The sequence below is a fragment of the Lepidochelys kempii genome, chromosome 4 (assembly GCF_965140285.1).
Source record: "Lepidochelys kempii isolate rLepKem1 chromosome 4, rLepKem1.hap1, whole genome shotgun sequence".
NCBI lineage: Eukaryota > Metazoa > Chordata > Testudines > Cheloniidae > Lepidochelys > Lepidochelys kempii.
The window spans coordinates 141,481,360-141,503,820 of record NC_136383.1 but is presented as its reverse complement, the minus strand read 5'-3'; the positions used below and the strand labels follow the sequence as shown (position 1 = coordinate 141,503,820).

The 22,461-nt window shown below is 51.6% G+C and overlaps 1 protein-coding gene across 1 annotated transcript in view; it reads left to right on the top strand.

Moving 5' to 3' along the window:
- Window positions 1-16,232: 16,232 nt before the first annotated feature.
- Window positions 16,233-22,461, top strand: part of LOC140910938 (retinol dehydrogenase 13) — a 41,475-nt gene continuing 35,246 nt past the window's right edge. The window contains exon 1 of the mRNA XM_073343128.1: window positions 16,233-16,476. Within this exon, the coding sequence (XP_073199229.1) occupies window positions 16,320-16,476 (157 nt within the window). The 5' untranslated portion in view covers window positions 16,233-16,319. The remainder of the gene's footprint in view (window positions 16,477-22,461) is intronic.

Below are 22,461 nucleotides of genomic sequence, written 5' to 3'. Positions count from 1 at the left end.
GGGACTGGTTTCCCACCATCACCCGCAGCTGCTCCTCCCCTATGTCCAAAGGACCAGTTCCTCACTGTCGCCCACAGCTGCTTCTCCACTATATGAGTGCGTTGCACCATTGTGCCCTCTGGGGTCGATCAAATCGCGTCTCCTCTGAGGCCCCCGATGAACTCACGGGTGTGCGCTGGGCGTCGGTCGTCGCCGCAATTCTCGACCTCCAGGAGGGGTCCGGGCAAGGCTAAATAGCAGCCTTGTCGCCCACCCAGGGACGCCAAAAGCTGTTGCCGGCACCCAGTGCCAGAGGCGAACGACAGCAGGGGTTCGTTGCCCGGTGTGCGTCACCCAATAATCACAACGGGGTGGAGAAGCGGAAAAGCTTATTTGCAGCTGCAAACAAGGTACAGGGAGAATAGAATCTCAAATCCTGCACCCCGAGCAGGAAGTTACACAGGCTTTTATACATCCTTTCTTCAGCATACTTATCCAATAGCAAGCTGCCCTAAGTATCCATATAGCCAGCCAATCCAGTTCCCAGCTAGTTCCCTGGTTCTCTGTACCATCTGTTAAACCATACATAAAGCTGCTTTATTCAGCATTGTTCTTCCATATCTGCCCTGTTCGGCCTTGTTTAGTTTCAGGCAGTTTGACTCTGCAACATCTTGTTGCAGATCCTCAGCATAACTGCTGCGAGCGCCTCCAGGCGGGGGGGCCAAGGACACTTGGGCCTAGTGCGAGGGGCTTCATCGACACTTGTGATCTTCCATCCCCTCGAGTTACCTAGTGGCCATGCCCAGTGTCCCCAACATGATCATCGCTTATTAGCACCGTAATGTCCAGGAAGTGGATCTCTTGTGTGGACTGGTCCAGGTTGAGGTTGATGGTGGGATGGAAATTGTTGAAATCATGTTGGAATTCCTCAAGGGCTTCTTTTCCATGGGTCCAGATGATGAAGATGTCCTCAATATAGCGCAAGTAGAGTAGGGGCGTTAGGGGACAAGAGCCGAGGAAGCGTTGTTCTAAGTCAGCCATAAAAATGTTGGCATACTGTGGGGCCATGCGGGTACCCATAGCAGTGCCGCTGATTTGAAGGTATACATTGTCCCCAAATGTGAAATAGTTATGGGTGAGGACAAAGTCCAGCCACCAGGTTAGCCGTGACATTATCGGGGATAGTGTTCCTGACGGCTTGTAGTCCATCTTTGTGTGGAATGTTGGTGTAGAGGGCTTCTACATCCATAGTGGCCAGGATGGTGTTTGCTGGAAGATCACCGATGGATTGTAGTTTCCTCAGGAAGTCAGTGGTGTCTCGAAGATAGCTGGGAGTGCTGGTAGCGTAGGGCCTGAGGAGGGAGTCTACATAGCCAGACAATCCTGCTGTCAGGGTGCCAATGCCTGAGATGATGGGGCGCCCAGGATTTCCAGGTTTATGGATCTTGGGTAGTAGATAGAATACCCCAGGTCGGGGTTCCAGGGGTGTGTCTGTGCGGATTTGTTGTGCTTTTTCAGAGAGTTTCTTGAGCAAATGCTGTAGTTTCTTTTGGTAACTCTCAGTGGGATCAGAGGGTAATGGCTTGTAGAAAGTGGTGTTGGAGAGCTGCCGAGCAGCCTCTTGTTCATATTCCAACCTATTCATGATGACAACAGCACCTCCTTTGTCAGCCTTTTTGATCATGATGTCAGAGTTGTTTCTGAGGCTGTGGATGGCATTGTGTTCTGCACGGCTGAGGTTTTGGGGCAAGTGATGCTGATTTTTCACAAGTTCAGCCCGTGCACGTCGGCAGAAGCACTCTATGTAGAAGTCCAGTCTGCTGTTTTCGACCTTCAGGAGGAGTCCACCTAGAATCCTTCTTTTTGTAGTGTTGGTAGGAAGGTCTCTGTGGATTAGTATGTTGTTCAGAGATGTGTTGGGAATATTCCTTGAGTTGGAGACGTCGAAAATAGGATTCTAGGTCACCACAGAACTGTATCATGTTCATGGAGGTGGAGGGGCAGAAGGAGAGGCCCCGAGATAGGACAGCTGCTTCTGCTGGGCTGAGAGTATAGTTGGATAGGTTAACAATATTGCTGGGTGGGTTAAGGGAACCATTGCTGTGGTCTCTTGTGGCATGCAGTAGTTTAGTGTCCTTTTTCTTTTGTAGAGAAGCAAAGTGTGTGTTGTAAATGGCTTGTCTACTTTTAGTAAAGTCCAGTCACGAGGAAGTTTTTGTGGAAGGTTGTTTTTTTTATGAGAGTATCCAGTTTTGAGAGCTCATTCTTAATCTTTCCCTGTTTGCTGTAGAGGATGTTGATCAGGTGGTTCCGCAGTTTCTTTGAGAGCGTGTGGCACAAGCTGTCAGCACAGTCTGTGTGGTGTGTAGATTGTAATGGATTTTTTACCTTCAGTCCTTTTGGTACGATGTCCATCTGTTTGCATTTGGAAAGGAAGATGATGTCCGTCTGTATCTGTATGAGTTTTTTCATGAAGTTGATAGATTTCCACTCCATATGGCTAAATGCAGTGCCTTGCTTAATGACAGGTTTCAGAGTAGCAGCCGTGTTAGTCTGTATTCGCAAAAAGGAGTACTAGGGCACCTTAGAGACTAACCAATTTATTTGAGCATAAGCTTTTGTGAGCTACAGCTCACTTCATCGGATGCATTCAGTGGAAAATACAGTGAGGAGATTTATATACACACAGAACATGAAAAAATGGGTGTTTATCATGCACACTGTAAGGAGAGTGATCACTTAAGATGAGCTATTACCAGCAGGAGAGTGGGGGAGGGGGGAGAAAACCCTTTGTAGTGACAATCAAGGTGGGCCATTTCCAGCAGTTAACAAGAATGTCTGAGGAACAGTTTTGGGGGGGGGGGGGGGATAAACATGGGGAAATAGTTTTACTTTGTGCAATGACTCAACCACTCCCAGTCTCTATTCAAGCCAAAGTTAATTGTATCCAATTTGCAAATTAATTCCAATTCAGCAGTCTTTCGTTGGAGTCTGTTTCTGAAGTCTTTTTGTTGAAGAATAGCCACTTTTAGGTCTTAAGGGGACATTCAGAGGTGCCCGTTCATGCTGGGCTGTTTGCCTGTGGCTGAACAGAAATGTTCCCCGCTGTTAGCCTTGGGTAGGGTGGAGGGGCTAGCCACAGGCTGGGGGGAGGCAAAATGCGACCTTGTAACGAAAGCATATGTGCGATGTATGTAATGTTAACAGCAAGGTTTACCCTGAAAGAGTGTAGCCATTGTTCTATAAAATGTGTCTTTTTAAATACCACTGTCCCTTCTTTTTTCTCCGCCAGCTGCATGTGTTTCAAGGATCACAGGATCTTCTCCTTCCCAGAGGCAAGTGAAGATTAGAAGGTGGAAAAAAATGCACTTGTGATTAAATGTTCTCTGAGCTCATGCTGTCCTCCCACACTGACAGAGCACGGACGAATGCGTGGAGGCAGACAATGTCAGAGTGCAGGAAAGCACAAAATGACCAGGAGGAAGGGTGGCGGGCTGAGGAGAGGGCTGAAGCTGAAAGGTGGCGGCAGCGTGATGGGAGGAGGCAGGATTCAATGCTGAGGCTGCTGGAGAATCAAACCAATATGCTCCAGCGTATGGTTGAGCTTCAGGAAAGGCAGCTGGAGCACAGACCACCGCTACAGCCCCTGTGTAACCAACCGCCCTCCTCCCCAAGTTCCATAGCCTCCTCACCCAGACGCCCAAGAATGCGGTGGGGGGGCCTCCGGCCACTCCACCCCAGAGGATTGCCCAAGCAACAGAAGGCTGGCATTCAATAAGTTTTTAGTTTTAAACTTTTAAAGTGCTGTGTGGCCTTAGCCTTCCCTCCTCCACCACCCCTCCTGGTGCTTCTCTCCTCCACCACCCCTCCTGGGCTACCTTGGTAGTTATCGCCCTATTTGTGTGATTGAATGAATAAAGAATGCATGAATGTGAAGCAACAATGACTTTATTGCCTCTGCAAGTGGTGATCAAAGGGAGGAAGGGAGGGTGGTTAGCTTACAGGGAAGTAGAGTGAACCAAGGGGCGGGGTGTTTCATCAAGGAGAAACAAACAGAACTTTCACACCGTAGCCTGGCCAGTCATGAAACTGGGTTTCAAAGCTTCTCTGATGCGCACCGTGCCCTCCTGTGCTCTTCTAACCACCCTGGTGTCTAGCTGTGTGTAACCAGCAGCCAGGCGATTTGCCTCAACCTCACACTCCACCGTAAACGTCTCCCTCTTACTCTCACAGAGATTGTGGAGTGCACAGCAAGCAGTAATAACAGTGGGAATATTGGTTTCGCTGAGGTCTAAGCGAGTCAGTAAACTGCGCCAGCGTGCCTTTAAACATCCAAATGCACATTCTACCACCATTCTGCACTTGCTCAGCCTGCAGTTGAACAGCTCCTGACTACTGTCCAGGCTGCCTGTGTACGGCTTCATGAGCCATGGCATTAAGGGGAAGGCTGGGTCCCCAAGGATACATATAGGCATTTCAACATCCCCAACAGTTATTTTCTGGTCTGGGAAGAAAGTCCCTTCCTGCAGCTTTTGAAACAGACCAGAGTTCCTGAAGATGCGAGTGTCATGTACCTTTCCCGGCCATCCCACGTTGATGTTGGTGAAACGTCCCTTGTGATCCACCAGAGCTTGCAGCACTATCGAAAAGTGCCCCTTGCGGTTTATGTACTCGGCGGCTTGGTGCTCCGGTGCCAAGATAGGGATATGGGTTCCGTCTATGGCCCCACCACAGTTAGGGAATCCCATTGCAGCAAAGCCATCCACTATGACCTGTACATTTCCCAGGGTCACTACCCTTGATATCAGCAGATCTTTGATTGCGTGGGCTACTTGCACCACAGCAGCCCCCACAGTAGATTTCCCCACTCCAAATTGATTCCTGACTGACCGGTAGCTGTCTGGCGTTGCAAGCTTCCACAGGGCTATCGCCACTCGCTTCTCAACTGTGAGGGCTGCTCTCATCTTGGTAATCTTGCACCTTAGGGCAGGGGAAAGCAAGTCACAAAGTTCCATGAAAGTGCCCTTACGCATTCAAAAATTTCGCAGCCACTGGGAATCATCCCAGACCCGCAACACTATGCGGTGCCACCAGTCTGTGCTTGTTTCCCGAGCCCAGAATCGGCGTTCCACCACATGAACCTGCCCCATTAGCACCATGATGCCCACATTGCCAGGGCCCATGCTTTGAGAGAAGTCTGTGTCCATATCCTCATCGCTTACATCACTGCGCTGACATTGCCTACTCGCCCGGTATCGCTTTGCCAGGTTCTGGTGCTGCATATACTGCTGGATAATGCGTGTGGTGTTTAATGTGCTCCTAATTGCCAAAGTGATCTGAGCGGGCTCCATGCTTGCCGTGGTATGGCGTCTGCACAGAAAAAAGGCACGGAACGATTGTCTGCTGTTGCCCTGATGGAGGGAGGGGCGACTGATGACATGGCTTACAGGGTTGGCTTACAGGGAATTAAAATCAACAAAGGGGGTGGCTTTGTGAGAAACTGAATGGCCCCCTCAAGGACAGAATTCAAAACCTCAAGGATAGAACTCAAAACTGGGTTTAGCAGGCCATTGATTTCACAGAGAGAGGGAGGAGAAAATGAATACAAAACAAATCTGGTCTATTTCTTGTTTTGAGCCACTTCATCTATCTTTATACATCTTGCTGGCAGCAGACTGTGCAGTACGACCGCTAGCCATCATCAAATCGCACCTGGAGCTGCAGCTAGCAAGAGATGTCAAGAGTAACAAGAAAGGTTTCTTCAGGTATGTTGGCAACAAGAAGAAAGCCAAGGAAAGTGTGGGCCCCTTACTGAATGAGGGAGGCAACCTAGAGACAGAGGATGTGGAAAAAGCTAATGTACTCAATGCTTTTTTTGCCTCTGTCTTCACTAACAAGGTCAGCTCCCAGACTGCTGCGCTGGGCATCACAACATGGGGAGGAGATGACCAGCCCTCTGTGGAGAAAGAGGTGGTTAGGGACTATGTAGAAAAGCTGGACGTGCACAAGTCCATGGGGCCGGACGAGTTGCATCCGAGAGTGCTAAAGGAATTAGCGGCTGTGATTGCAGAGCCATTGGCCATTCTCTTTGAAAACTCGTGGTGAACGGGGGAAGTCCCGGATGACTGGAAAAAGGCTAATGTTGTGCCCATCTTTAAAAAAGGGAAGATGGAGGATCCTGGGAACTACAGGCCAGTCAGCCTCACCTCAGTCCCCGGAAAAATCATGGAGCAGGTCCTCAAAGAATCAATCCTGAAGCACTTACATGAGAGGAAAGTGATCAGGAACAGTCAGCATGGATTCACCAAGGGAAGGTCATGCCTGACTAATCTAATCACCTTCTATGATGAGATTACTGGTTCTGTGGATGAAGGGAAAGCAGTGGATGTATTGTTTCTTGACTTTAGCAAAGCTTTTGACACGGTCTCCCACAGTATTCTTGTCAGCAAGTTAAAGAAGTATGGGCTGGATGAATGCATTATAAGGTGGCTAGATTGTCGGGCTCAACGGGTAGTGATCAATGGCTCCATGTCTAGTTGGCGGCCGGTGTCAAGTGGAGTGCCCCAGGGGTCGGTCCTGGGGCCGGTTTTGTTCAATATCTTCATAAATGATCTGGAGGATGGTGTGGATTGCACTCTCAGCACATTTGCGGATGATACTAAACTGGGAGGAGTGGTAGATACGCTGGAGGGCAGGGATAGGATAAAGAGGGACCTAGACAAATTGGAGGATTGGGCCAAAAGAAATCTGATGAGGTTCAATAAGGATAAGTGCAAGGTCCTGCACTTAGGATGGAAGAACCCAATGCACAGCTACAGACTAGGGACCGAATGGCTAGGCAGCAGTTCTGCGGAAAAGGACCTAGGGGTGACAGTGGACGAGAAGCTGGATATGAGTCAGCAGTGTGCCTTTGTTGCCAAGAAGGCCAATGGCATTTTGGGATGTATAAGTAGGGGCATAGCGAGCAGATCGAGGGACGTGATCGTTCCCCTCTATTCGACATTGGTGAGGCCTCATCTGGAGTACTGTGTCCAGTTTTGGGCCCCACACTACAAGAAGGATGTGGATAAATTGGAGAGAGTCCAGTGAAGGGCAACAAAAATGATTAGAGGTCTGGAACACATGAGTTATGAGGAGAGGCTGAGGGAACTGGGATTGTTTAGTCTTCAGAAGAGAAGAATGAGGGGGGATTTGATAGCTGCTTTCAACTACCTGAGAGGTGGTTCCAGAGAGGATGGTTCTAGACTATTCTCAGTGGTAGAAGAGGACAGGACAAAGAGTAATGGTCTCAAGTTGCAGTGGGGGAGGTTTAGATTGGATATTAGGAAAAACTTTTTCACTAGGAGGGTGGTGAAGCACTGGAATGCATTACCTAGGGAGGTAGTGGAATCTCCTTCCTTAGAAGTTTTTAAGGTCAGGCTTGACAAAGTCCTGGCTGGGATGATTTAATTGGGGATTGGTCCTGCTTTGAGCAGGGGGTTGGACTGGCTCACCTCCTGAGGTCCCTTCCACCCCTGATATTCTATGATTCCAGCATATATCCTGTCACATCTGCATTTTGTCATCTACCCATCCTTTAACATAACCATTCTAAAATCAGTGGGCTATGGCAAACTTCAGTAAGTCTATTCATCCCACTTGTTACAACTAAAAGGAAACAAACAAGCATGCAAGAGTCGGCGGGGGGGGGTTCACAAATCTTATTTTGGAGTTCAGGAAAAAACAAAGTTGTTCCAGCCATAAGGGACAGCTCTTATCTTGTTACTTTTAGAACAAATTCTTTGTCTCTGGATATTTTTCTACAGTTAGCACAGACCTTGAAAACTGGCAGGCCTGTTTCAATTAGCACAAACTCAGCAAGTTGAGAGAGCAGGCTGAGAGACTTATTTCTTTCTAATGGTCAGGCTAAATCTGTGGCCTATTCTGGAGTTATTCTTTCTTACATTTTCCACAACATAAATGTATTAATTATTACTGTTAATCCAATATAGGAACGACCAGTACAACCCTGCTCACTGGTATATTTCCCTCTCTGCATGCTGTAACTAAATCTGGCCCCTGAGCTAGAATTAATATAAGGGAGAACTGATTCAGAACAATATTTAAATTGGTTAACACCAGTGATTCAAGATACGAAGTTCTTCACAGGCAACCAGTTCAGAAACAGTTTGATTCCATTTAAAGACCTTTTCTTCTTGGACACAACAGTAACCATCCTCTGCCACCAAATGCTGGCACCAGGGGGCTATTACCGCTGAATGGATCTTTACTGGCTCCCAGTGGAGCAGGTTACTGTCATGCTAATGAAAAAGGTCCACAGTAATTACCTTGCACACACTGCAGTTTAGTGAGAGGGAATTACACAAGTGGTAATGGGCTACATTAAACACATAACTCCTATGTTAGACAGTCAAGAACTATATGTTAAGAGCGATGCATTCCTCTTAGCAAAAAGAAAAGGAGGACTTGTGGCACCTTAGAGACTAACCAATTTATTAGAGTATAAGCTTTCGTGAGCTACAGCTCACTTCATCGGATGCATACAGTGGAAAATACAGTGGGGAGATTTTATACACACAGAGAACATGAAACAATGAGTGTTACCATACAGACTGTAACCAGAGTGATCAGGAAAGGTGAGCTATTACCAGCAGGAGAGCGGGGTGGGGGGGACCTTTTATACTGATAATCAAGGTGGGCCATTTCCAGCAGTTGACAAGAACAGTAGGGGGGGAAATAAACAAGGGGAAATAGTTTTAATTTGTGTCATGACCCATCCACTCCCAGTCTTTATTCAAGTCTTTATTATTTATTTATTTATTAAGTTAATTGTATCCAGTTTGCAAATTAATTCCAATTCAGCAGTCTCTCGTTGGAGTCTGTTTCTGAAGTTTTTTTGTTGAAGAATTGCCACTTTTAGGTCTGTAATCGAGTGACCAGAGATTGAAGTGTTCTCCGACTGGTTTATGAATGTTATAATTCTTGACATCTGATTTATGTCCATTTATTCTTTTGCGTAGTGACTGTCCGGTTTGGCCAATGTACATGGCAGAGGGGCATTGCTGGCACATGATGGCATAGATCACATGGTGGATGTGCAGGTGAACGAGCCTCTAATCGTGTGGCTGATGTGATTAGGCCCTATGATGGTGTCCCCTGAATAGATATGTGGACACAGCTGGCAACGGGCTTTGTTGCAAGGATAGGTTCCTGGGTTAGTGGTTCTGTTGTGTGGTGTGTGGTTGCTGGTGAGTATTTGCTTCAGGTTGGGGGGCTGTCTGTAGGCAAGGACTGGCCTGTCTCCCAAGATCTGTGAGAGTGAGGGATCGTCCTTCAGGATAGGTTGTAGATCCTTGATGATGCACTGGAGAGGTTTTAGTTGGGGGCTAAAGGTGATGGCTGTAGTAGGTGACTTCTGGGAACTCTTCTGGCTCTGTCAGTCTGTTTCTTCACTTCCGCAGGTGGGTATTGTAGTTGTAAGAATGCTTGGTAGCTGTGCAGGTGAACGAGCCTCTGTCAAAGTGACATGTGCCAGCAATGCCCCTCTGCCATGTACATTGGTCAAACTGGACAGTCTCTACGTAAAAGAATAAATGGACACAAATCAGACGTCAAGAATTATAACATTCAAAAACTAGTCGGAGAACACTTCAATCTCTTTGGTCACTCGATTACAGACCTAAAAGTGGCAATTCTTCAACAAAAAAAACTTCAAAAACAGACTCCAACGAGAGACGGCTGAATTGGAATGAACTTGCAAACTGGATATTTGCAACTGCTGGAAATGGCCTACCTTGATTATCACTACAAAAGGTTCCCTACCCACCCACCCCCCGCGCTCTCCTGCTGGTAATAGCTCACCTTACCTGATCACTCTGGTTATAGTGTGTATGGTAACACCCATTGTTTCATGTTCTCTGTGTATATAAATTCTCCCCACTATATTTTCCACTGAATGCATCCGATGAAGTGAGCTGTAGCTCACGAAAGCTCATGCTCAAATAAATTGGTTAGTCTCTAAGGTGCCACAAGTCCTCCTGTTCTTTTTGTAGATACAGACTAACACGGCTGCTCCTCTGATTCCTCTTAGCGAGCCTCTCTTTCGCAAACAGGCCCTGTGCTAGCCTCACACAGTTCCTGCTTGGCCAACAGCGAAGGTGGTTACCAATTCTATTGATGACTTCTTCCCTCCTGGTCTGGTCTCCTCAGCCCTCTGGTCTGTCTCAGATTCCCTCGCGGCCAGGCCTTGGCTGCCGGGAAACCCCTCCGATCACAGTCCTACTTGAGCCCACGCCGCAGAGTGTTAGCTACTCTGTCTAGCACAGGGGTGGGCAAACTTTTTGGCCCAATGGCCACATTGGGGTTGCAAAACTGTATGGAGGCCGGGTAGGGAAGGCTGTGCCTCCCCAAACAGCCTGGCCCCTGCCCCCCTATCTGCCCCCTCCCACTTCCCGCCTCCTGACTGCCCCCCTCAGAACCTCCGACCCATCCAACCCCCCCTGCTCCTTGTCCCCTGACTGCCCCCTCCCAGGACTCCCGCCCCTAACCGCCCCCCTGGGACCTCACCCCTATCCAACCCCCCCATCCCCTGACCCCGACCCCTAGCCACACCCCCGCCCCTTGACAGGCCCCCTGGGACTCCCACACCTATCCAAACCTCCTCCTCCTCCCCTCCCCCCCAAGAACCTCTGCCCCATCCAACTGCCCCCTGTCCCCGACTGCCGTCCGGGACCCCCTGCCCCTTATCCAACCCCCCGCTCCCGGTGGCGTGACTGGGGGGAGGGCGGACAGTGGGGGAGGGGCCGGGGGCTAGCCTCCCCGGCCAGGAGCTCAAGGGCCCGGCAGGACGGTCCCAGAGGCCAGATGTGGCCCACAGGCCGTAGTTTGCCTACCTCTGGTCTAGCAGCTTCTTCAAGCATCAATTAAGGAATCCCCTCTCCCTCCAGTAATTTACTTTGCTTGATTCTTATACTCTTTTTTTTTCAGAGGAGTCACATGTCTCAAAAGCATGCCCGGTGGGCGTGTGGTTATTAATTTTGGCTGATTAGTATTTTGGAAGGGGCTGGGGCCGGGTACCAAACAAAGACCACTCCACATTTACCACTCATCAATCATTCCCTGTGGCTTGCTGCGTGGTGTCTTGGCTGTAGGGTCACTATAAGCAGGTTGGCCTTTGCTCCATGCTGGAAGTGTATGCATGTGATATTTACTTTGCCTGGGCCCATATTTGCTGACCAATAGGTTCACTATTGATTGTCCACGCAGGCTTTGCCAGTCCTTTGTCAAATCTGCTTCTACTTAAAGGGACCCTGCTTCCAGGATCCTCTGCAGCCATTCAGCCACGTTTAAGTCATGTCAAGTTATGCTCACATCATTCATTCAGCACGGCCACACCAATTTGGCACCATCCCAACATCGAGCAGGCCCTGGTGCAGGCCAGGCCGAAGTGCTGGTCTCACAGTTATCTATTGTTCTCTACGCTGGCTGAATTAGCCCTGAAACCCACCCCGCCTCAGGTGACGAGTCACTTCAGTAGCTTTGCAACCTAATAGTCTCCATTTGACATAGCTCATAAACTATTTCCTGTACAAACATCTCACAAGGACCATGCCAATCAGCTAGTTCCTAGCTCTTGGCAGAGACCACATATGGCCCCCTTCAGGATAATACTGAGAAAACAGTTGGAGGGAGGGGCACTTGTGGACTCGTAGACTTTGCAACTAGAAGGGACCATCATAATCTAGTCTGACCTCCCACACATCACAGGCCACAGAACCTCACCCACCCACTCCTGTAACAGACCCCTGACGTCTGGCTGAGTTACTGAAGTCAGATCATGAGTTAAAGACTTTGGGTTACAGAGAATCCGCCATTTACACTAGTTCAAACCTGCAAGTGACCCGTGCCCCATGCTGCAAAGGAAGGCAAAAGACCTCCCGGGTCTCTGTTAATCTGACCCAGAGGAAAATTCCTTCTTGACCCCAAATATGGTGGTCAGTTGGATGCTGAGCATTTCAGCAAGACCCACCAGCCAGACACCTGGGAAAGAATTCTCTGTAGTAACACAGACCCTCCTCATCGAGTGTCCCATCACTGGCCATAGGAGATATTTGCTGCTAGCAGTCGCGGATCGGCTACATGCCATTATCTCCTCATACCACCCCCATCCATAAACTTCTCTAGCTCTGTCTTGAAGCCAGTTACATTTTTTGGCCCCACTGCTCCCCTGGGAAGTGGGTATGTCTGGGTACTCCCTCTTGCCCAGACTTCCATTGACCCTCCACGTCTGAGTAGTTTGCCAGGCTTTGTGACTAGAATGCTTGAATCATAGAATCAAAGAATCATAGAATATCAGGGTTGGAAAGAACCTCAGGAGGTCATCTAGTCCAATCCCCTGCTCAAAAGCAGGACCAATCCCCAATTAAATCATCCCAGCCAGGGCTTTGTCAAGCCTGACCTTAAAAACTTCTAAGGAAGGAGATTCCACCATCTCCCTAGGTAACACATTCCAGTGTTTCACCACCCTCCTAGTGAAAAAGTTTTTCCTAATATCCAACCTAAACCTCCCCCACTGCAACTTGAGACCATTACTCCTTGTTCTGTCATCTGCTACCACTGAGAACAGTCTAGAGCCATCCTCTTTGGAACCCTCTTTCAGGGAGTTGAAAGCAGCTATCAAATCCCCCCTCATTCTTCTCTTCCGCAGACTAAACAATCCCAGTTCCTTCAGCCTTTCCTCAGAAGTCATGTGTTCCAGTTCCCTAATTATTTTTGTTCCCCTCCGCTGGACTCTTTCCAATTTTTCCACATCCTTCTTGTAGTGTGGGGCCCAAAACTGGACACAGTACTCCAGATGAGGCCTCACCAATGTCGAATAGAGGGGGACGATCACGTCCCTTGATCTGCTGGCTATGCCCCTACTTATACATCCCAAAATGCCATTGGCCTTCTTGGCAACAAGGGCACACTGCTGACTCATATCCAGCTTCTCGTCCACTGTCACCCCTAGGTCCTTTTCCGCAGAACTGCTGCCGAGCCATTCGGTCCCTAGTCTGTAGTGGTGCATGGGATTCCTCCGTCCTAAGTGCAGGACTCTGCACTTGTCCTTGTTGAACCTCATCAGATTTCTTTTGGCCCAATCCTCCAATTTGTCTTGGGCCCTCTGTATCCTATCCCTACCCTCCAGCGTATCTACCTCCCCTCCCAGTTTAGTGTCATCTGCAAACTTGCTGAGGGTGCAATCCACACCATCCTCCAGATCATTTATGAAGATATTGAACAAAACCGGCCCCAGGACCGACCCCTGGGGCACTCCACTTGATACCGGCTGCCAACTAGACATGGAGCCATTGATCACTACCCATTAAGCCCGACAATCTAGCGAGCTTTCTATCCACCTTATAGTCCATTCATCCAGCCTATACTTCTTTAACTTGCTGGCAAGAATGCTGTGGGAGACCATGTCAAAAGCTTTGCTAAAGTCAAGGAACAACACGTCCACTGCTTTCCCCTCATCCACAGAGCCAGTTATCTCGTCATAGAAGGCAATTAGATTAGTCAGGCATGACTTGCCCTTGGTGAATCCATGTTGACTCTTCCTGATCACTTTCCTCTCCTCTAAGTGCTTCAGAATTGATTCCTTGAGGACCTGCTTCATGATTTTTCCAGGGACTGAGGTGAGGCTGACTGGCCTGTAGTTCCCAGGATCCTTCTTCTTCCCTTTTTTAAAGATGGGCACTACATTAGCCTTTTTCCAGTCATCTGGGACCTCCCCCGATCGCCATGAGTTTTCAAAGATAATGGCCAATGGCTCTGCAATTGCATCCGCCAACTCCTTTAGCACTCTCGGATGTAGCACATCTGGCCCCATGGACTTGTGCACGTCCAGCTTTTCTAAATAGTCCCAGACCACTTCTTCCTTCACAGAGGGCTGGTCACCTCCTCCCCATGCTGTGCTGCCCAGTGCAGCAGTCTGGGAGCTGACCTTGTTTGTGAAGACAGAGGCAAAAAAGGCATTGAGTACATTAGCTTTTTCCACATCCTCTGTCACTAGGTTGCCTCCCTCCTTCAGTAAGGGGCCCACATTTTCCTTGACTTTCTTCTTGTTGCCAACATACCTGAAGAAACCCTTCTTGTTACTCTTAACATCTCTCGCTAGCTGCAGCTCCAGGTGTGATTTGGCCTTCCTGATTTCACTCCTGCATGCCCGAGCAATATTTTTATACTCTTCCCTGGTCATTTGTCCAATCTTCCACTTCTTGTAAGCTTCTTTTTTGTGTTGAAGATCAGCAAGGATTTCACTGTTAAGCCAAGCTGGTTGCCTGCCATATTTACTATTCTTTCTATACATCGGGACGGTTTGTCCCTGTAACCTCAATAAGGATTCTTTAAAATACAGCCAGCTCTCCTGGATTCCTTTACCCTTCATGTTATTCTCCCAAGGGATCCTGCCCAGCAGTTCCCTGAGGGAGTCAAAGTCTGCTTTTCTTAAGTCCAGGGTCCATATTCTGCTGCTCTCCTTTCTTCCCTGTGTTAGGATCCTGAACTTGACCATCTTATGGTCACTGCCTCCCAGGTTCCCATCCACTTTTGCTTCCCCTACTAATTCTTCCCAGTTTGTGAGCAGCAGGTCAAGAAGAGCTCTGCCCCTAGTTGGTTCCTCCAGCACTTGCACCAGGAAATTGTCCCCCACACTTTCCAAAAACTTCCTGGATTGCCTGTGCACCGCTGTATTGCTCTCCCAGCAGATATCAGGGTGATTGAAGTCCCCCATGAGAACCAGGGCCTGTGATCTAGTAACTTCCATGAGTTGCTGGAAGAAAGCCTCGTCCACCTCATCCCCCTGGTCCGGTGGTCTATAGCAGACTCCCACCACGACATCACCCTTGTTGCTCACACTTCTAAATTGAAATTCAATTCTGAACCCGTTTCTTCCGATCACTCTCACGTGGTTCGATCTAGGAGGTGAGACAGCTCCTGTCCATGCTTGGCAGATCTCAGATCCTGAGGGGGTCTTGTTGCACCAGCCGGCCATTCAGGAAGGAATAGCTGAGGAAATCCCTGAGGTGTGAATTGATTTGCCGTGGCCAGACCTGCACTGCAGAAAGGGTGGTAGAGTCCTGCACTGGAGAGGAGGGCCCCGCCCCAGGCTGAGCTCAGGCTGCCCTCCTCCCCCCAACCCCAGCAGGCCTGGTTCTGAATCACATGCTCCCACCATGGGGTCCTGCATTCATCCCCTCTGCCTGAGACAGTGGGCTGAGGCTGGCATGGGGCAGGCTGAGCCCCAAAGTCCCATAGGGCCACCTCACCTGTGACAGCTTAGTCTGGAATTGTCCATTATGGGTTTTTCTCCCTTCCCTGTGAAAGCAGGGTGTGAGTGAGCTCTCCCTTGGCACCTAGTGATGAGCTGGGGGACAAGGCTTCAGAACCAGGCCGTATTTGCTTAAACCCATGTGTGCTGCCTAGGTATTCCCTTCTGAACACAGCTGTCTGCTGATCGCCGTCGGCTGGCGTTGGGCTACAGATCACTTTCGTATTGAGTGCAGGGGTCATGGGCAGCCTGCAACGGAGCCGGTTCTGTGTTGTATGGTTAAGAGGGGCCCCTGGAGATTGAACCTGACCCTTGTTGCTGCTGACTCCGCCTGGCAAAAGAGTCACAGACTGAAGGGCTGGGACTGGCTGGTGTCAGAGTCAGGAGACCAGGCCAGATGGATCCCTGCTGCGGAAGGGCCAGGGGCCCTGATGGGGGTTGAGCTGGCTGGGAATCGCCCCGGAGGCAGGGGGGAGGGCTGGGGTCCCTCTGGCTCCCCCATGGGGTGGATCCGTCCTGGAATTGCCCCAAAGGAAAGGGCCGGGCTCCGTGGCTCCCCGACAGGGGTTGAGCCAGCTGGGAATCGTCCCGGGGGGGAAGGGCCAGGGTCCATGGCTCCCCGACGGGGGTTGAGCCAGCTGGGAATCGCCCCAGGGGGAAGTGCTGGGGGCCCTGTGGCTCCCCAACAGGGGCACGGGAGTTGACCCAGCTGGAAATCGACCCCAGTGGGAAACCACGGGCCCCTCACTGCGAGTGATTATCACAGGAGGGAGGCTTGTGTGGTCAGGCATTGCAGCCAGGCAGTGTGTACTCGGCTTCCATCCCAGCCTGCCATTTGCCCCTCCCTGTGTAGCAGCTGACATTCCTCTTGGCAGAGGCAGCTGGGGGTGTGGCAGAAGCTCAGACCTGGAGGGAGCGTGGGGTGCAGCCTGCGGTGTGGCGTGTGGGTGGGGTCCCTGCTCCTGATGCCAGCCTCCCTGGGAACTCACCACGCTGATCATCCCAGAGGAGTTGAGCTTTGCAGCCTGCTATGGAGATCTCCTGCTTCAGCAGCCACCTGGGCTGGGCTACGTGTGTGTTGGTGCTGGCCCTCCTCCTCCGAGCCAGGAGAAAGGGCTCCTGGCACCCCCGCATGTCTCCCACTGACCTGACAGGCAAGACAGCCATTGTCACCGGAGCCAACTGCGGTGAGTCTGGCCCCAGCCACCTGGGGCAGGGCTGCTGCCATGGGGGCAGCGGGACGGGGGGCTGGCCAGTGCTTTGGGGGGAGGGATAGCTCAGCGGTTTGAGCATTGGCCTGCTAAACGCAGGGTTGTGAGTTCAATCCTTGAAGGGGCCATTTAGGGATGTGGAGCAAAAATTGGGTATGGGTCCTGCTTTTGAGCAGGGGGTGGGACTAGGTGACCTCCTGAGGTCCCTTCCAACCCTGAGATTCTAGGATTCTAGGATTCTTAGTGCTGGTCACTGGCAGTGGCTGGAGGCGCCAGCCTCTCCATACATCCCTCTCCCCTGGCACCCCCTGTCCGCAGTGGAACCAGGCCAGCCCAGCCAGCCATCAGGCAGGGAGAGGGGAAGACGGTGGCTGGGGGGCCCCTGCCTTGCGACTCCAAAGCCCCGCTCCCCTGGGCCTGTGAGGAGGGGGAGACCAGATGGAAACATGCCCCGCGGGGGGGAGTGTGCCGTGGTGCCCTCTCATGGCTGGGCTCACAGAGAGGAAACGGGACCCCTACTCCTGCCAGCGTGAGCCAGGCAGGGAGGGGGTTTTACAGCCTTACTAAGGGACGGATTAATGCAGCAATGCCGTGTGAGGGGAACGTAGGGATCCAGCTTGGGGGAGAATCAGTGGCTTAAAAGAGAAATGTAAATAAGCAGTGCAGGGAGGGCATGCGTGTGCATGTGTGTGGGTGCGTGTGCATGAGTATGGATGTACATGAGCATGCAGGGGCTGCTTCTGCCTCCAGTCCCCTCAGGGCCCTGCCTGCCTGAGTGCAGCCTGGGAGAACTTCCTCTCCCGGCAGGTGGAGTTTCAGAGGAAAGAGGCTGCAGTGGGGCTGGTGAGCAGGCCGGGGCTGAGCTCAGGAGGGGACTGCAGCTGGTTCATACTGTGGCATTGGTGGGCAGGGGGAAGGGCTGGACGGCTCACAGGGGGCTGGGGGGGAAGGGCTGGACGGCTCTTAGAGGGCTTGTGGAGGGGAAGGGCTGGACAGCTCACAGAGGGCTGGGGGGGAAGGGCTGGACGGCTCACGGGGGGGAAGGGCTGGACGGCTCACAGAGGGGGAAGGGTGGATGGCTCACAGGGGTTTGGGGGGAAGGGCTGGACGGCTCATAGAGGGCTTGTGGAGGGGAAGGGCTGGACACAGAGGGCTGGGGGGAAGGGCTGGACAGCTCACAGAGGGCTTGTGGAGGGGAAGGGCTGGACGGCTCACAGGGGGCTTGGGCGCGGAAGGGCTGGACGGCTCACGGGGGGGAAGGGCTGGACGGCTCACAGAGGGCTTGGGCAGGTGGGGAAGGGCTGGACGGCTCACAGAAGGCTGGGGGTGAAGGGCTGGACGGCTCACAGAGGGCTTGGGAGGGGAAAGGCTGGACGGCTCACAGGGAGGAAGGGCTGGACGGCTCACGGGGAGGAAGGGCTGGACGGCTCATAGAGGGCTTGGGGGTGAAGGGCTGGATGGCTCATAGAGGGCTTGGGGGGGAAGGGCTGGACGGCTCACAGGCGGTTCGGAGGGAAGGGCTGGATGGCTTATAGAGGATTTGGGCGGGGAAGGGCTAGACGGCTCACAGAGGGCGGGGGGCCTCTCACTCCTTAGCTGCCTGTTCCAATCCTCTGTAATCCTCAATTTCCCCTGCTCCTCTCCAGCCTGACGTTAGCCTCAGAGCCCCGATGCCACCAGAAGGGAAGCTATTTGCTGATTTCCGCCCCCTCCAGGCACCAATGTGTTAATACCTTTGCTCGGCTTTCCCTGCGGTTAACGACTGTCTTGCCAAAGCCACGGCCTAGCCCAGCAGCACCTGCACAGGGCTCTGAACTCCAGGCGGGGGCATGGCTGTACGCTCCAGCCCCAGCACCAAGGCCCTGAGTGCACGGGACAGGGCCCTGCTCTAACTGCAGCCAGGCTCTCAGCCAGGCAGCCAAGCCGGCGCTGAGCCCCAGGGGAATGTGCTGATCGGGGTGACGAGCGAGGCTTCTCGGGGTTTGGCTTTAACCTCTTCCCAGCTGACACAGGGAGCCTGAGAAACCTGCTCTCTGACTGGAACAGGGATGCTCCACAAGGATTGCACTCGCTGCCTGGGGAATCTGGGCTGGCGAACGGCATGGGAGTTACTCCCAGGTAGTGTGTCTGCAGCCGCAGGCAGCCGCTCGTACGTTACACTGCGGGGCAACACCAGCTACTGCCCAGGCCCAGACACCCCCAGCAACCTGTGTCTGGCACGGCCCAGCCCCCTCCCGCTCAACACGAGCTCCTAGAAACGCCAGCCGTTCATCAGGGACAATGATGTGCTCCAACCCTGTCAGCCCAAATGGAGCTTCCCAAACACCTCAGTTCAAACATACTGGTTTAGAGAAAAGACGTGTATTAGCTACACAAGGATAGATTGACGAGAATACAAGTAAAGAGACATAAAAGTCTGAATCGGTTATGTGATGGAGCATCTGCCCCACGCTGACATGCAAGGGGTTAACAGAGCACGAGGGAGGCTGCGTAGATAGCAGCCAGTAGGAGAGGGGCTGTGAGGAACAGCCAATCAGGCCCAGCTGGTCTATATAAAAGGGAGCTGCAGGGCAGAGCAGGGTCAGTGGCTGCTGGGAGCCTGGGGATTAAGGACTGTGCCCCTGAAGGGCTGAGAATGGACAGGACAGTGGCTGGCTCCTGGGACTGAGCAGCTGAGTTCCCTTAGGTGAGGGCAAAGAAGGTGCTGTGGCCATGGGGAAGGGGCCCAGGGAGACATAGCAGCAGTGAAAGGAATTTGAGATGCAGCTGGAGGTTGCTAGCTACAGGGTCCCTGGGCTGGGACCCAGAGTAGTGGGTGGGCCCTGTAGTAAGATGAGGCCCTGAAACTCTTGCATCGGAGGCCTGGTATGAGGCTGGAGGCCTGAACTAAAGCAATGGTCAAGACTTTGCTAACATAAAGCAAAGTTAAACTGTGAGCCAGAGGCAGGCCCTGCTCCCAGAATCTGGCAAGAAGAGGGCTGATGTTGCAAAAATACACATCCCAACAAGGTCCTGGGCACTAGTTATGGGACCACGTGCCAAGATGGTACCGAACGCTCTGTGGGGAATGGGGTAGTACCAGATAACAGGAAGAGGCTGACCTATCCTCAGGACAGGGGCAGGAAGGTAATATGGTAGAGTTGTTTTGTGAAAGGCAGCACCCTAATGCGTAGAGGGGTGTACCTCAATGCATCAGGAGTGATGTGTAACTTGTTTGCACCTGGGTATAAGAATACATCCCTGAGTGGATGTCTTTGTCCAGCCGAGGGGGCAGTGGAGCGTCCCGCCCCTGACTGAGCTGTGTCCGTTGCCAGGGGGCACATATTCGTAATATGTCTGGTAGAGTCTATAGGAACTATCACTGGGCTTCGTTGGACAATAAATCTGGCCGGGTGCCTTCATACCTTACCAGAGGCTGTGGACTCTGGGGGTTCTCTCGGGGTCTGCTGGGTCAGCTATCTGCGCAGAGCCGGGGCAGCACACAGAGGGAGCACACGCATGCAGCTGACTGTTATCATCATCAAACAAGAGCAGAGCACCACACCAGTGGTGTCTGACAACAAAGCCTGGGTCCCCCTCCACTTGCCAATGGGGAAGTGGCTGGACTGTTTGACAGAGATATCTCACCCAGAAGGGGAAACACAGATGACAACCCAGGTGGCGAGCTGAGTCGAGAAGAGGATGCTGCGATCCTGGGAACTGAGAGAGGAGCTATAGGCGGGAGCAGAGACAGAGTGCTGGTGTGTAAACCATGGGTGTCAGCCTGGAGCTAATGCCCAGCATTGCCAGGAGGGGGCACCAGTCTGGTGCTGAGGGCTGCGCCCTGTGACAAGGTGGTGGAGAACATGGGCATTCAGTTGCCCAGAGGTAAGGGGATGGTGTGGGGGACTGAGTACCGGGTAGTTGGCCCAGAGGAAGGGGAACGGAAAGAGATTATATCGCACAGTCACCTCTGACAGAAGGGAAGAGTGTGGCACAGGACAGGCAACCCTGAGGTGTGGTAGGAAGAGAAAAGACTATGGAGTTGCCTTGGGCAGAGGCACTCTTTGAAGAAGGCAGCAAAACCTTCCCAGGCTGTTGTTCCCAGACTTGTCACCCCCAAAGAAGGGGAGAGACAAGCAGCCAGAGTGGATCCAGGCCCTGCTGAGGCAGGTGCTAGAAAATCAGCACAGAGGGTGGGAGGCGAACTGGTACCTGCGGGAGAATCCTAGAATATCCGGGTTGGAAGGGACCTCAGGAGGTCATCTAGTCCAACCCCCTGCTCAAAAGCAGGACCCATCCCCAATTAAATCATCCCAGCCAGGGCTTTGTCAAGCCTGACCTTAAAAACTTCTAAGGAAGCAGATTCCACCACCTCCCTAGGCAACGCATTCCAGTGTTTCACCACCCTCCTAGTGAAAAAGTTTTTCCTAATATCCAACCTAAACCTCCCCCACTGCAACTTGAGACCATTACTCCTTGTCCTGTCCTCTTCCACCACTGAGAATAGTCTAGAACCATCCTCTCTGGAACCACCTCTCAGGTAGTTGAAAGCAGCTATCAAATCCCCCCTCATTCTTCTCTTCTGAAGACTAAACAATCCCAGTTCCCTCAGCCTCTCCTCATAACTCATGTGTTCCAGACCCCTAATCATTTTTGTTGCCCTTCGCTGGACTCTCTCCAATTTATCCACATCCTTCTTGTAGTGTGGGGCCCAAAACTGGACACAGTACTCCAGATGAGGCCTCACCAATGTCGAATAGAGGGGGACGATCACGTCCCTCGATCTGCTCGCTATGCCCCTACTTATACATCCCAAAATGCCATTGGCCTTCTTGGCAACAAGGGCACATTGCAGACTCATCTCCAGCTTCTCGTCCACTGTCACCCCTAGGTCCTTTTCCGCAGAACTGCTGCCTAGCCATTCGGTCCCTAGTCTGTAGCTGTGCATTGGGTTCTTCCGTCCTAAGTGCAGGACCCTGCACTTATCCTTATTGAACCTCATCAGATTTCTTTTGGCCCAATCCTCCAATTTGTCTAGGTCCCTCTGTATCCTATCCCTGCCCTCCAGCGTATCTACCACTCCTCCCAGTTTAGTATCATCCGCAAATTTGCTGAGAATGCAATCCACACCATCCTCCAGATCATTTATGAAGATATTGAATAAAACCGGCCCCAGGACCGACCCCTGGGGCACTCCACTTGATACCGGCTGCCAACTAGACATGGAGCCATTGACTACCTGTTGAGCCCGACAATCTAGCCAACTTTCTACCCACCTTATAGTGCATTCATCCAGCCCATACTTCTTTAACTTGCTGACAAGAATACTATGGGAGACCGTGTCAAAAGCTTTGCTAAAGTCAAGATTCAATACATCCACTGCTTTCCCTTCATCTACAGAACCAGTAATCTCATCATAGAAGGCGATTAGATTAGTCAGGCATGAACTTCCCTTGGTGAATCCATGCTGACTGTTCCTGATCACTTTCCTCTCATGTAAGTGCTTCAGGATTGATTCCTTGAGGACCTGCTCCATGATTTTTCCGGGGACTGAAGTGAGGCTGACTGGTCTGTAGTTCCCAGGATCCTCCTTCTTCCCTTTTTTAAAGATGGGCACTACATTAGCCTTTTTCCAGTCATCTGGGACTTCCCCCGTTCGCCACGAGTTTTCAAAGATAATGGCCAATGGTCTCTGCAATCACGGCTGCCAGGTCCTTTAGCACTCTCGGATGCAACTCATCCGGCCCCATGGACTTGTGCACGTCCAGCTTTTCTACATAGTCCCTAACCACCTCTTTCTCCACAGAGGGCTGACTATCTCTTCCCCATGTTGTGATGCCCAGCGCAGCAGTCTGGGAACTGACCTTGTTCATGAAGACAGAGGCAAAAAAAGCATTGAGTACATTAGCTTTCACTTGCTGGAGATTATGGTGCAGCGGCAGTAGTTATCGAGAGTTCCAGAGACACCCGGTACACCAG